At 44.5% G+C, this 16,552-nt stretch overlaps 1 protein-coding gene across 1 annotated transcript in view; it reads left to right on the top strand.

Moving 5' to 3' along the window:
• The window catches only part of gbe1b (glucan (1,4-alpha-), branching enzyme 1b), a 393,966-nt gene that overhangs the window by 267,259 nt on the left and 110,155 nt on the right, over positions 1–16,552 (top strand). The window contains exon 12 of the mRNA XM_071358105.1: positions 1,822–1,993. Within this exon, the coding sequence (XP_071214206.1) occupies positions 1,822–1,993 (172 nt within the window). The remainder of the gene's footprint in view (positions 1–1,821; positions 1,994–16,552) is intronic.

The raw sequence follows: 16,552 nt of genomic DNA, 5'->3' as shown, positions 1-16,552 counted from the left end.
TTTGATACAACAGTAGCTAAGATGGGGAGAAGTCGGTCCATAATAAAGTGCTGCTCTACCTTCTTCACAGCACTATCAACAAGGCAGGTCCTACAGGCCCTAGTTTCTACCTTCTTAACAACACTATCAACAAGGCAGGTCCTACAGGCCCTAGTTTCTACCTTCTTCACAACACTATCAACAAGGCAGGTCCTACGGGCCCTAGTTTCTACCTTCTTCACAACACTATCAACAAGGCAGGTCCTACAGGCCCTAGTTTCTACCTTCTTCACAACACTATCAACAAGGCAGGTCCTACAGGCCCTAGTTTCTACCTTCTTCACAACACTATCAACAAGGCAGGTCCTACAGGCCCTAGTTTCTACCTTCTTAACAACACTACCAACAAGGCAGATCCTACAGGCCCTAGTTTCTACCTTCTTAACAACACTATCAACAAGGCAGGTCCTACAGGCCCTGGTTTTGTCGCACATGGACTACTGTTCAGTCGTGTGGTCAGGTGCCACAAAGAGGGACCTCGGAAAATTACAATTGGCTCAGAACAGGGCAGCACAGCTGGTCCTTGGATGTACACAGAGAGCTAACGTTAATAATATGCATGTCAATCTCTCCCGGTTCAAAGTGGAGGAGAGATTGACTTCATCACTACTTTTATTTATGAGAGGTATTGACATGTTGAATGCACCGAGCTGTCTGTCTAAACTACTGGCACACAGCTCAGACACCCAAGCATACCCCACAAGACATGCCACCAGAGGTCTCTTCACAGTGCCCAAGTCCAGAACAGACTATGGGAGGTGAACAGTACTACATAGAGTCATGACTACATGGAACTCTATTCCATATCAGGAATAGAGTCAAGATGCACCAGTAGAATTGTATTTAAAAAAATATATATATATAAAAATACACCTTATGGAACAGCGGGGACTGTGAAACACACAGGCGCACACACATACTAACATACGCACTATACACACACGTACACGTGTATTTTGTGTTGTAGATATGTGGTAGTGGAGTATGGGCCTGAGGGAACACACCTACTAGTGTGTTGTGAATTCTGTAATGAATGTTTTGTGATTGTATAACTGCCTTAATTCTGCCGAACCCCAGGAAGATTAGCTGAGGATCCATCATAAATACAAAATACTTCATTTTGGCCATGTGTATATCTCTCTCTCTCTCTACATATCTCTCTGCATCTCTTTCAATTCAATTCGAAGGGCTTTATTAGCAAGGGAGACATATGTTTACATTAACAAAGCAAGTGAAATAGATCATAAACGAAAGTGAAATACACATTACACTTACAAAAGGGGTTTGTCTCTCTCGCTTCATCTCTCTCTCTCTCTCTCTCTCTCTCTCTTCATCATCTGTCTCTCTTCATCTCTCTCTCTCTCTTCATCTGTCTCTCTTCATCTCTCTCTCTCTCTTCATCTCTCTCTCTCTCTCTCTCTCTTCATCTCTCTCTCTCTTCATCTCTCTCTCTCTCTTCATCTCTCTCTCTCCATCTCTCTCTCTCTCTCTCTCTCTTCATCTCTCTCTCTCTCTCTTCATCTCTCTCTCTCTCTCTTCATCTCTCTCTCTCTCTCATCTCTCTCTCTCTCTCTTCATCTCTCTCTCTCTCTCTCTCTACATCTCTCTCTCTCTTCATCTCTCTCTCTCTCTCTTCATCTCTCTCTCTCTCTCTTCATCTCTCTCTGTCTCTCTCTTCATCTCTCTCTCTCTTCATCTCTCTCTGTCTCTCTCTTCATCTCTCTCTCTCTTCATCTCTCTCTCTCTCTTCATCTCTCTCTCTCTCTTCATCTCTGTCTCTAGTCTCTGGTAGGTGATAAGTCCCTAGCATTCTGGCTGATGGATAAAGAGATGTACACCAACATGAGTTCCCTGATCCCCATGACTCCCGTCATCGACCGAGGTATCCAGCTACATAAGATGATCCGCCTCCTCACACACGCTCTGGGGGGAGAGGGCTACCTGAACTTCATGGGTGAGTTGGGGGGAGAGGGTTACCTGAACTTCATAGGTGTGTTGGGGGGAAAGGGCTACCTCAACTTCATGGGTGAGTTGGGGGGAGAGGGCTACCTCAACTTCATGGGTGAGTCAGGGGGGAGAGGGCTACCTGAACTTCATGGGTGAGTTGGTGGGGAGAGGGCTACCTGAACTTCATGGGTGAGTTGGGGGGAGAGGGCTACCTCAACTTCATGGGTGAGTCAGGGGGGAGAGGGCTACCTCAACTTCATGGGTGAGTTGGTGGGGAGAGGGCTACCTGAACTTCATGGGTGAGTTGGTGGGGAGAGGGCTACCTGAACTTCATGGGTGAGTTGGGGGGAGAGGGCTACCTGAACTTCATGGGTGAGTTGGGGGTAGAGGGCTACCTCAACTTCATGGGTGAGTTGGTGGGGAGAGGGCTACCTGAACTTCATGGGTGAGTTGGGGGGAGAGGGCTACCTCAACTTCATGGGTGAGTTGGGGGGGTAGAGAGCTACCTCAACTTCATGGGTGAGTTGGGGGGAGAGAGCTACCTCAACTTCATGGGTGAGTCAGGGGAAGGGTGTAAAAAATGGCTACCTCTCTAACTTCGTGTCGCCATGGAAAAGAATGCAGATCCAGAGACATCCAACAACTCATGAGAAGAGCGTTCATGTTAGACCAATCAGAAGAGAGTTCAGTTGGACCTATCAGAAGAGCGTTCATGTTAGACCAATCAGAAGAGCGTTCATGTTAGACCAATCAGAAGAGCGTTCAGTTGGACCAATCAGAAGAGCGTTCAGTTGGACCAATCAGAAGAGCGTTCAGTTGGACCAATCAGAAGAGCGTTCAGTTGGACCAATCAGAAGAGCGTTCAGGTGGACCAATCAGAAGAGTGTTCATTTGGACCATTCAGAAGAGCGTTCAGTTGGACCAATCAGAAGAGCGTTCAGTTGGACCAATCAGAAGAGCGTTCAGTTGGACCAATCAGAAGAGCGTTCAGTTGGACCAATCAGAAGAGTGCGCAGTTGGACCAATCAGAAGAGTGCGCAGTTGGACCAATCAGAAGAGTGCGCAGTTGGACCAATCAGAAGAGCGCGCAGTTGGACCAATCAGAAGAGCGCGCAGTTGGCCCAATCAGAAGAGCGCGCAGTTGGCCCAATCAGAAGAGCGCGCAGTTGGACCAATCAGAAGAGCGCGCAGTTGGACCAATCAGAAGAGTGCGCAGTTGGAGCAATTGTATTAAGCTGATAATAAGAAGTCATTGACATGTGAGACACATTTTGATTGAGAAATAACATTATTATTGTTGTTATTCTTACGTTGATTTGAACAGGGACAATGTACAACAAAACATAAGTCTCAGCACAATTTGGTACCAAATTTAAAAAACGAATTTCCGTCTACATTTCCCGGGCAGGTTTACATATAAACCAGAATAACAGTATATACGAACAGACAACATACAAACATGAACAAAATGTAATGGGAAAATTGTAATAAAAAAATTAGCTGAGCTAAGATAACCAACAAAAACAAACAGCAACAAGAAAGGTTTCCAGTATGTAACCCTGCAGACTGCTCCCCAGTATGTAACCCTGTAGACTGCTCCCCAGTATGTAACCCTGTAGACTGCTCCCCGGTATGTAACCCTGCAGACTGCTCCCCAGTATGTAACCCTGTAGACTGCTCCCCAGTATGTAACCCTGCAGACTGCTCCCCGGTATGTAACCCTGTAGACTGCTCCCCGGTATGTAACCCTGCAGACTGCTCCCCAGTATGTAACCCTGTAGACTGCTCCCCAGTATGTAACCCTGCAGACTGCTCCCCGGTATGTAACCCTGTAGACTGCTCCCCAGTATGTAACCCTGCAGACTGCTCCACGGTATGTAACCCTGTAGACTGCTCCCCCGTATGTAACCCTGTAGACTGCTCCCCAGTATGTAACCCTGTAGACTGCTCCCCGGTATGTAACCCTGTAGACTGCTCCCCAGTATGTAACCCTGTAGACTGCTCCCCAGTATGTAACCCTGTAGACTGCTCCCCAGTATGTAACCCTGTAGACTGCTCCCCAGTATGTAACCCTGTAGACTGCTCCCCGGTATGTAACCCTGCAGACTGCTCCCCAGTATGTAACCCTGTAGACTGCTCCCCGGTATGTAACCCTGCAGACTGCTCCCCAGTATGTAACCCTGTAGACTGCTCCCCAGTATGTAACCCTGCAGACTGCTCCCCAGTATGTAACCCTGTAGACTGCTCCCCAGTATGTAACCCTGTAGACTGCTCCCCAGTATGTAACCCTGCAGACTGCTCCCCAGTATGTAACCCTGCAGACATAAACCCCATTTTGTTTATGTCATCAGATAAGATTAAATACTAACCGTAGCTCTCTCTACTTCCCTCCTCTCCAAAAATATCAGAATAGATATTGTCCTCAATGGTGACTCATTGTAGTTTGAAGATAACCTTTCAATAAGGTTTTCATTAGACCAGTTGACATATGGCAACGTTCTCATCCTGCTGGATCTAGTACCGTCTGGCTGCATCCCACATTGCACCCTAATCCCTGGTCAAAAGTAGTGCTCTATAAAGGGAATAGGGTGCCCTCTGGAGATGATTCTGTAGCTTGGTGCTCATGTTGAAACGACGATACTGTAGCTTGGTGCTCATGTTGAAAAGGCGATACTGTAGCTTGGTGCTCATGTTGAAACGACGATACTGTAGCTTGGTGCTCATGTTGAAAAGGCGATACTGTAGCTTGGTGCTCATGTTGAAACGACGATACTGTAGCTTGGTGCTCATGTTGAAACGACGATACTGTAGCTTGGTGCTCATGTTGAAACGACGATACTGTAGCTTGGTGCTCATGTTGAAACGACGATACTGTAGCTTGGTGCTCATGTTGAAACGACGATACTGTAGCTTGGTGCTCATGTTGAAACGACGATACGGTAGCTTGGTGCTCATGTTGAAACGACGATACTGTAGCTTGGTGCTCATGTTGAAACTGCAATACTGTAGCTTGGTGCTCATGTCGAAACGACGATAATGTAGCTTGGTGCTCATGTTGAAACGACGATACTGTAGCTTGGTGCTCATGTTGAAACGACGATACTGTAGCTTGGTGTTCATGTTGAAACTGGGATACTGTAGCTTGGTGCTCATGTTGAAACGACGATACTGTAGCTTGGTGTTCATGTTGAAACTGGGATACTGTAGCTTGGTGCTCATGTTGAAACGACGATACTGTAGCTTGGTGCTCATGTTGAAACTGCGATACTGTAGCTTGGTGCTCATGTTGAAACGACGATACGGTAGCTTGGTGCTCATGTTGAAACGACGATACTGTAGCTTGGTGCTCATGTTGAAACGACGATACTGTAGCTTGGTGCTCATGTTGAAACGACGATACTGTAGCTTGGTGCTCATGTTGAAACGACGATACTGTAGCTTGGTGCTCATGTTGAAACGACGATACGGTAGCTTGGTGCTCATGTTGAAACGACGATACTGTAGCTTGGTGCTCATGTTGAAACTGCAATACTGTAGCTTGGTGCTCATGTCGAAACGACGATAATGTAGCTTGGTGCTCATGTTGAAACGACGATACTGTAGCTTGGTGCTCATGTTGAAACGACGATACTGTAGCTTGGTGTTCATGTTGAAACTGGGATACTGTAGCTTGGTGCTCATGTTGAAACGACGATACTGTAGCTTGGTGTTCATGTTGAAACTGGGATACTGTAGCTTGGTGCTCATGTTGAAACGACGATACTGTAGCTTGGTGCTCATGTTGAAACTGCGATACTGTAGCTTGGTGCTCATGTTGAAACGACGATACGGTAGCTTGGTGCTCATGTTGAAACGACGATACTGTAGCTTGGTGCTCATGTTGAAACTGCGATACTGTAGCTTGGTGCTCATGTCAAAACGACGATAATGTAGCTTGGTGCTCATGTTGAAACGACGATACTGTAGCTTGGTGCTCATGTTGAAACGACGATACTGTAGCTTGGTGCTCATGTTGAAAAGGCGATACTGTACCTTGGTGCTCATGTTGAAAAGGCGATACTGTAGCTTGGTGCTCATGTTGAAACTGCGATACTGTAGCTTGGTGCTCATGTTGAAACGACGATACTGTAGCTTGGTGCTCATTTTGAAACGACGATACTGTAGCTTGGTGCTCATTTTGAAACGACGATACTGTAGCTTGGTGCTCATGTTGAAACGACGATACTGTAGCTTGGTGCTCATGTTGAAACGACGATACTGTAGCTTGGTGCTCATGTTGAAACGACGATACTGTAGCTTGGTGCTCATGTTGAAACGACGATACTGTAGCTTGGTGCTCATGTTGAAACGACGATACTGTACCTTGGTGCTCATGTTGAAACGACGATACTGTAGCTTGGTGCTCATGTTGAAACGACGATACTGTAGCTTGGTGCTCATGTTGAAACGACGATACTGTAGCTTGGTGTTCATGTTGAAACGACGATACTGTACCTTGGTGCTCATGTTGAAACGACGATACTGTACCTTGGTGCTCATGTTGAAACGACGATACTGTACCTTGGTGCTCATGTTGAAACGACGATACTGTACCTTGGTGCTCATGTTGAAACGACGATACTGTACCTTGGTGCTCATGTTGAAACGACGATACTGTAGCTTGGTGCTCATGTTGAAAAGACGATACTGTAGCTTGGTGCTCATGTTAAAAAGGTGATACTGTAGCTTGGTGCTCATGTTGAAACGACGATACTGTAGCTTGGTGCTCATGTTGAAACGACGATACTGTAGCTTGGTGCTCATGTTGAAACGACGATACTGTAGCTTGGTGCTCATGTTGAAACGACGATACTGTACCTTGGTGCTCATGTTGAAACGACGATACTGTAGCTTGGTGCTCATGTTGAAACGACGATACTGTAGCTTGGTGCTCATGTTGAAAAGGCGATACTGTAGCTTGGTGCTCATGTTGAAACGACGATACTGTAGCTTGGTGTTCATGTTGAAACGACGATACTGTACCTTGGTGCTCATGTTGAAACGACGATACTGTACCTTGGTGCTCATGTTGAAACGACGATACTGTACCTTGGTGCTCATGTTGAAACGACGATACTGTAGCTTGGTGCTCATGTTGAAAAGGCGATACTGTAGCTTGGTGCTCATGTTGAAACGACGATACTGTAGCTTGGTGCTCATGTTGAAACGACGATACTGTAGCTTGGTGCTCATGTTGAAAAGGCGATACTGTAGCTTAGTGCTCATGTTGAAACGACGATACTGTAGCTTGGTGCTCATGTTGAAAAGGCGATACTGTAGCTTGGTGCTCATGTTGAAACGACGATACTGTAGCTTGGTGTTCATGTTGAAACGACGATACTGTAGCTTAGTGCTCATGTTGAAACGACGATACTGTAGCTTAGTGCTCATGTTGAAACGACGATACTGTAGCTTGGTGCTCATGTTGAAACGACGATACTGTACCTTGGTGCTCATGTTGAAACGACGATACTGTACTCATGTTGAAACACAGTATTTCAAAAGCCTTTTTTTTTTTTTTGAATGAAGAAAGTGGTCTGGTTCCATTGTCTGACTGTGTCTGGGCTGATGTTTCACCCTTTACCCTGGTGGGAATTGACCTGTCTTTATTGAACACTGTGTAAACATTCACAATGCAGGGTGGGAAAAGTATGTGAACCCTTGGATGTATTAACTTGTTGATCCTCCTTTGGCAGCAATAACATCAACCAAATGTTTTCTGTAGTTGCGGATCAGACCTGCACAACGGTCAGGAGGAATTTTGGACCATTCCTCTTTACAAAACTGTTTCAGTTCAGCAATATTCTTGGGATGTCTCGTGTGAGCCGCTCTCTTGAGGTCATGCGCCAGCGTCTCAATTGGGTTGAGGGCAGGACTCTAAGTGGGCCACTCCAGAAGGCATATTTTCTTTTGTTGAAGCCATTCTGTTGTTGATTTACTTCTGTTTTTGGTCGTTGTCCTGTTGCATCACCCAACTTCTGTTGAGCTTCAATTGGCGGACAGATAGCCTTACATTCTTCTGCAAAATGTCTTGATAGACTTGAATTCATTTTCCCGTCGATGATAGCAAGCTGTCCAGGCCCTGAGGCAGCAAAGCAGCCTCAAACCACAATGCTCCCTCCACCATACTTTACAGTTGGGATGAGGTTTTGATGTTGGTGTGCTGTGCCTTTTTTTCTCCGCACATAGTGTTGTGTGTTCCTTCCAAACAACTCAACTGTAGTTTACATTTTTTGCCAACAGCACTTTTGAACTGTTTTTTATAGAAGTAATATGGAAAGCATATGAATAGCCATGGTAGAATTGAAAAGGAAACAATTTGAAGATGATGGGAACATTATTAGACCAAAAGGTGAGGAAACAATAGTTCACCTGACACGAGACTGAATCCAAACTTTACACTGTTGATTTTATGTGCGTTTGACATTTACTGTACTTTTCACCGCATTTGTTGATAACGAAATGTGAAAATACTCTGAATACGTTCAGTAACATGTTGAGAATATTCCTGGGAAATGTGGGGTAGGTGCAACATAAGACAAAAGAAAATTAAAAGGGTTTGAGTGAGAGGCCTAATTGGTGTTTCCAAGTGGCCTCACACCTCTCCAAAGTGGGCACGTTTCCTAAGTAATTTCAATGCACTTTTATGACCCAAAGAAGAGTATTCAACTGAAGCTATAAGGTATTTTTCTTTTGAGGTCTCCTAGCTGTGCCCGTTGAGCAGCTACCGCAAGCACACGTGTTGTTTTGTTTGAAACACAAACCTGCATCCTCATCATTACACTATTACTGTTGTTGTTTACGCTGTCCTTAAAACAGTCCATGTATAAGTCACAATCTGGTACATGTTAAAGCTTGTTCTATTGCCAACATGACTAGCTAAGTTATAAAATATGATCTTACTGTGTCAGGCTTTCACAGGGCAATTCAGAGAAACGGATCCTAATTTTGGTGCACATTGAAAGGTCATGTGTATATGCTGTGGGTCATTCTGTTCCACAATACAGCAAACACAGGGTCATTCTGTTCCACAATACAACAAACAGGGTCATTCTGTTCCACAATACAGCAAACACAGGGTCATTCTGTTCCACAATACAGCAAACACAGGGTCATTCTGTTCCACAATACAGCAAACAGGGTCATTCTGTTCCACAATACCACAAACACAGGGTCATTCTGTTCCACAATACCACAAACACAGGGTCATTCTGTTCCACAATACAGCAAACACAGGGTCATTCTGTTCCACAATACAGCAAACACAGGGTCATTCTGTTCCACAATACAGCAAACAGGGTCATTCTGTTCCACAATACAGCAAACAGGGTCATTCTGTTCCACAATACCACAAACACAAGGTCATTCTGTTTCACAATACCACAAACACAGGGTCATTTTGTTCCACAATACAACAAACAGTGTCATTCTGTTCCACAATACAACAAACAGGATCATTCTGTTCCACAATACAACAAACACAGGGTCATTCTGTTCCACAATACAACAAACAGGATCATTCTGTTCCACAATACAACAAACACAGGGTCATTCTGTTCCACAATACAACAAACACAGGGTCATTCTGTTCCACAATACAGCAAACACAGGGTCATTCTGTTCCACAATACAGCAAACAGGGTCATTCTGTTCCACAATACAACAAACACAGGGTCATTCTGTTCCACAATACCACAAACACAGGGTCATTCTGTTCCACAATACAACAAACACAGGGTCATTCTGTTCCACAATACAACAAACACAGGGTCATTCTGTTCCACAATACCACAAACAGGGTCATTCTGTTCCACAATACAGCAAACAGGGTCATTCTGTTCCACAATACAACAAACAGGGTCATTCTGTTCCACAATACAACAAACACAGGGTCATTCTGTTCCACAATACAACAAACACAGGGTCATTCTGTTCCACAATACAACAAACACAGGGTCATTCTGTTCCACAATACAACAAACACAGGGTCATTCTGTTCCACAATACAACAAACACAGGGTCATTCTGTTCCACAATACAACAAACACCTGGTCATTCTGTTCCACAATACAACAAACACAGGGTCATTCTGTTCCACAATACAACAAACACAGGGTCATTCTGTTCCACAATACAACAAACAGGGTCATTCTGTTCCACAATACAACAAAAACAGGGTCATTCTGTTTAGAACAACCCAGGGTATGACGCCATGTCATCTGGTAACTGTACATCAAACATAGTGACCATAAATGTTGACACTGTGTATAACATCAAGTCCTCTTCATTTGCAACATTTCTCTTCTTCTGGTCGCACGCGCTGCTCTAAGTTCAGAACTGCTGTCAGTCAAAACCCGACACGGAGCTGTGAAGCAGAGAGCCTGAGGTCTGACGTCATGTATAGCATGTTACCGTACAGCCACTGTGTACCAAGTTAGGCGTTCATCAGTGTCCCAAATCTGCTATTTTCAACCCGTATACGGGCACGAGTGTAAAAGGCTACAGGGTCAGGGATTCCAACGACGACAAAAGTGGTCACTCTGCCGTGTTGTTGGTAAACAGCTGAGGAATGGGCCTGGAGAAATGGAACTGCTCTCAGATTCATAGACGAAGCTAGTGATGCAGGGACTGAGCCTACGTGATATCAACATGAAGCAGTAGCGCCACCTGGTAATGGGAGATGTCATTGTCCTAGCTGGGTTGTTTTGGTGACCAGTGACCACTCTGGCTCTTGCTTTGGCTTCAACTGTGGTCCAATCCTTTACCCTGATTCTCCCTGAAGGATGCACAAATATTCACGCATAAGGCCATAAATCTTCTCCCTCCCCTCCACCTCTCCTCTCTACCTCCTCAACTCTCCTCTCCACCTCTTCTCCCCTCCTTACCTCTCTTTTCTACCTCCTCTCCTTTCCTTACCTCTCCTTTCTACCTCCTCTCCCCTCCTCAATTCTCCTCTTTACCTCCTTTCCTTACCTCTCCTCTCTACCTCCTCTCCTCTCTCCTCTCCACCTCCTCTCTACCTCCTCTCCTCTCTACCTCCTCTCCACTTCCTCTCCTCTTCTCTCCTTACACACATGTACATGCCTGTTCATTTTATGAGTCAGTAGTTGTGACTTCCTATCAAGTAGTGAGTTAGTTGAATAGATTAAAGTCATAGCTCAGAGAGGCAGGCAGAAGAGGAGCTGGGAGAACAGAGCAGAACAGTGTGTAGGAGGGGAGAGAGAGATACTGACTTTTTGTCTAGCTTGCCGACTAAATAATCAACCTGTTATCGCTGTAGAATGGCAACTAATGGATGAAAGCCTCTCTCCTCCTGATTCTTAGTTTACGGTTTGTTGTTTTCAGAAGCAAAGAACACGAACAAAATAAGTAAAACTGATAAAGGTTCATTTGAAAGTAAATCCCTGCAGTCGAAAGTGAAACGCCTCCACTATTTACTCATTTTCTGGGATGACAAACTAAGTTGAAGGCGTTAAGGAAACAGTTTTAAGGCAACAGTAAACCTGGAGGGGGGGGCTAGGTTGAGGGCGTTAAGGCAACAGTAAACCTGGAGGGGGGGCTAGGTTGAGGGTGTTAAGGTAACAGTAAACCTGGAGGGGGGGGCTAGGTTGAGGGTGTTAAGGTAACAGTAAACCTGGAGGGGGGGGCTAGGTTGAGGGCGTTAAGGTAACAGTAAACCTGGAGGGGGGGGCTAGGTTGAGGGCGTTAAGGTAACAGTAAACCTGGAGGGGGGGGCTAGGTTGAGGGTGTTAAGGTAACAGTAAACCTGGAGGGGGGGGCTAGGTTGAGGGCGTTAAGGTAACAGTAAACCTGGAGGGGGGGGCTAGGTTGAGGGCGTTAAGGTAACAGTAAACCTGGAGGGGGGGGGCTAGGTTGAGGGCGTTAAGGCAACAGTAAACCTGGAGGGGGGGGCTAGGTTGAGGGCGTTAAGGCAACAGTAAACCTGGAGGGGGGGGCTAGGTTGAGGGCGTTAAGGTAACAGTAAACCTGGAGGGGGGGGGCTAGGTTGAGGGCGTTAAGGCAACAGTAAACCTGGAGGGGGGGGCTAGGTTGAGGGCGTTAAGGCAACAGTAAACCTGGAGGGGGGGGCTAGGTTGAGGGCGTTAAGGCAACAGTAAACCTGGAGGGGGGGGCTAGGTTGAGGGCGTTAAGGTAACAGTAAACCTGGAGGGGGGGGCTAGGTTGAGGGCGTTAAGGTAACAGTAAACCTGGAGGGGGGGGCTAGGTTGAGGGCGTTAAGGCAACAGTAAACCTGGAGGGGAGGGGGCTAGGTTGAGGGTGTTAAGGTAACAGTAAACCTGGAGGGGGGGGCTAGGTTGAGGGCGTTAAGGTAACAGTAAACCTGGAGGGGGGGGCTAGGTTGAGGGCGTTAAGGCAACAGTAAACCTGGAGGGGGGGGCTAGGTTGAGGGCGTTAAGGTAACAGTAAACCTGGAGGGGGGGGCTAGGTTGAGGGCGTTAAGGTAACAGTAAACCTGGATAGGGGGGGCTAGGTTGAGGGCGTTAAGGTAACAGTAAACCTGGAGGGGGGGGGGGGGGGTGTCTAGGTTGAGGACGTTAAGGCAACAGTAAACCTGGAGGGGGAGGGGGGGGGGGCTAGGTTGAGGGCACTAAGGCAACAGTAAACCCGGAGGGGGGGGGGCTAGGTTGAGGGTACTAAGGCAACCGTATTAGGGAAATACTAAACCTGGGCAGTCCAGTAAATAGAAGATGACATGCCGTGTCAATGGATGAATGGGCCAGAGTCATGAAGTCAGTGCTGAGCAAGAACAAATCAATTTGAGCTGCTACCTAGCCGTGAGAAGCTCATCTATTTACACATGGGCAACAGCAAACAGCAACGTGCTGCGGCGAGAGAGAGTCGGAGACAGAGTTGGGAGGCTAGAGACAGAGTTGGGAGGCTAGAGAGAGAGTTGGGAGGCTAGAGAGAGAGTTGAGAGAGCGAGAGAGTCGGAGAGAGGGAGAGAGTTGGGAGGCTAGAGAGAGAGTTGGGAGAGAGAGAGAGCGAGAGAGTCGGAGAGAGGGAGAGAGTTGGGAGGCTAGAGAGAGAGTTGGGAGAGAGAGAGAGCGAGAGAGTCGGAGAGAGGGAGAGAGTTGGGAGGCTAGAGAGAGAGAGAGAGTTGGGGGAGGGAGAGAGAGAGAGTTGGGGGAGGGAGAGAGGGAGAGTTGGGGGAGGGAGAGAGAGAGTTGGGGGAGGGGGAGAGAGAGAGAGTTGGGGTAGGGGGAGAGAGAGAGAGTTGGGGAGGGCGAGAGAGAGTTGGGGGAGGGGGAGAGAGAGAGAGTTGGGGTAGGGGGAGAGAGAGAGAGTTGGGGAGGGCGAGAGAGAGTTGGGAGGGAGAGAGAGAGTTGGGGGAGGGGGAGAGAGAAAGAGTCGGGAGGGGGAGAGAGGATGAGGAGGAGAGCATCAGTGTTGAGTGAAAAGTAAAGTGATAAGATAGTGTAAAGGTTGTAGGAGTGTCATTGACATGAAGGCAGGTAGCTGCGAGGGTGGCGTGCGTTGCCGTGGTGAACAGCATGGCGCTAATGAAACGCCTCAGTGGGTTTATCATTACATCGTCAGGCGGACAGACAGAGGCTTATAGCATCCCAAGTGGCACCCTATTCCATAGATAGTGCACTACCTTTGGCCAGACCCCGTAACGCTATGGTCAACAGTAGTGCACTATATAGGGAATAGGGTGCCATTTGGGACGCAAGGAAAATGGAAGCTCTCGTCACTCCCTCCCTGGCTTTCAGACCTGGCAGCAGATAACATGGCAGCAGATAACTTTGCAACAGGTAACCTTGCAACAGGTAACCTGGCAGCAGATAACCTGGCAGCAGATAGCCTTGCAGCAGGTAACCTGGCAGCAGATAACCTTGCAGCAGGTAACCTGGCAGCATGTAACCTGGCAGCAGGTAACCTGGCAGCAGGTAACCTGGCAGCAGGTAACCTTGCAGCAGGTAACCTGGCAGCAGATAACCTGGCAGCAGGTAACCTGGCAGCATGTAACCTGGCAGCAGGTAACCTTGCAGCAGGTAACCTGGCAGCAGGTAACCTTGCAGCAGGTAACCTGGCAGCAGGTTTCTATGCTTCGCTTCCTGTTCTCCTGTTTCAATGCTTCACTGTGGTGATCTGTGGTCAGATTGAGGGTCAAGTACACAATATTACAACAAAATCCATCTACAGTACACAATGTTACAACAAAATCCGTCTACAGTACACAATGTTACAACAAAATCCGTCTACAGTACACAATGTTACAACAAAATACATCTACAGTACACAATGTTACAACAAAATACATCTACAGTACACAATGTTACAACAAAATACATCTACAGTACACAATGTTACAACAAAATACATCTACAGTACACAATGTTACAACAAAATACATCTACAGTACACAATGTTACAACAAAATACATCTACAGTACACAATGTTACAACAAAATACATCTACAGTACACAATGTTACAACAAAATACATCTACAGTACACAATGTTACAACAAAATACATCTACAGTACACAATGTTACAACAAAATACATCTACAGTACACAATGTTACAACAAAATACATCTACAGTACACAATGTTACAACAAAATACATCTACAGTACACAATGTTACAACAAAATACATCTACAGTACACAATGTTACAACAAAATACATCTACAGTACACAATGTTACAACAAAATACATCTACAGTACACAATGTTACAACAAAATACATCTACAGTACACAATGTTACAACAAAATACATCTACAGTACACAATGTTACAACAAAATACATCTACAGTACACAATGTTACAACAAAATACATCTACAGTACACAATGTTACAACAAAATACATCTACAGTACACAATGTTACAACAAAATACATCTACAGTACACAATGTTACAACAAAATACATCTACAGTACACAATGTTACAACAAAATACATCTACAGTACACAATGTTACAACAAAATACATCTACAGTACACAATGTTACAACAAAATACATCTACAGTACACAATGTTACAACAAAATACATCTACAGTACACAATGTTACAACAAAATACATCTACAGTACACAATGTTACAACAAAATACATCTACAGTACACAATGTTACAACAAAATACATCTACAGTACACAATGTTACAACAAAATACATCTACAGTACACAATGTTACAACAAAATACATCTACAGTACACAATGTTACAACAAAATACATCTACAGTACACAATGTTACAACAAAATACATCTACAGTACACAATGTTACAACAAAATACATCTACAGTACACAATGTTACAACAAAATACATCTACAGTACACAATGTTACAACAAAATACATCTACAGTACACAATGTTACAACAAAATACATCTACAGTACACAATGTTACAACAAAATACATCTACAGTACACAATGTTACAACAAAATACATCTACAGTACACAATGTTACAACAAAATACATCTACAGTACACAATGTTACAACAAAATACATCTACAGTACACAATGTTACAACAAAATACATCTACAGTACACAATGTTACAACAAAATACATCTACAGTACACAATGTTACAACAAAATACATCTACAGTACACAATGTTACAACAAAATACATCTACAGTACACAATGTTACAACAAAATACATCTACAGTACACAATGTTACAACAAAATACATCTACAGTACACAATGTTACAACAAAATACATCTACAGTACACAATGTTACAACAAAATACATCTACAGTACACAATGTTACAACAAAATCCATCTACAGTACACAATGTTACAACAAAATCCATCTACAGTACACAATGTTACAACAAAATCCATCTACAGTACACAATGTTACAACAAAATCCATCTACAGTACACAATGTTACAACAAAATCCATCTACAGTACACAATGTTACAACAAAATCCATCTACAGTACACAATGTTACAACAAAATCCATCTACAGTACACAATGTTACAACAAAATACATCTACAGTACACAATGTTACAACAAAATACATCTACAGTACACAATGTTACAACAAAATACATCTACAGTACACAATGTTACAACAAAATACATCTACAGTACACAATGTTACAACAAAATACATCTACAGTACACAATGTTACAACAAAATACATCTACAGTACACAATGTTACAACAAAATACATCTACAGTACACAATGTTACAACAAAATACATCTACAGTACACAATGTTACAACAAAATACATCTACAGTACACAATGTTACAACAAAATACATCTACAGTACACAATGTTACAACAAAATACATCTACAGTACACAATGTTACAACAAAATACATCTACAGTACACAATGTTACAACAAAATACATCTACAGTACACAATGTTACAACAAAATACATCTACAGTACACAATGTTACAACAAAATACATCTACAGTACACAATGTTACAACAAAATACATCTACAGTACACAATGTTACAACAAAATACATCTACAGTACACAATGTTACAACAAAATACATCTACAGTAC

This window comes from Salvelinus alpinus, chromosome 21 (assembly GCF_045679555.1).
Source record: "Salvelinus alpinus chromosome 21, SLU_Salpinus.1, whole genome shotgun sequence".
NCBI classification, from domain to species: domain Eukaryota; kingdom Metazoa; phylum Chordata; class Actinopteri; order Salmoniformes; family Salmonidae; genus Salvelinus; species Salvelinus alpinus.
This window is presented reverse-complemented; position numbering and strand designations above follow the sequence as displayed.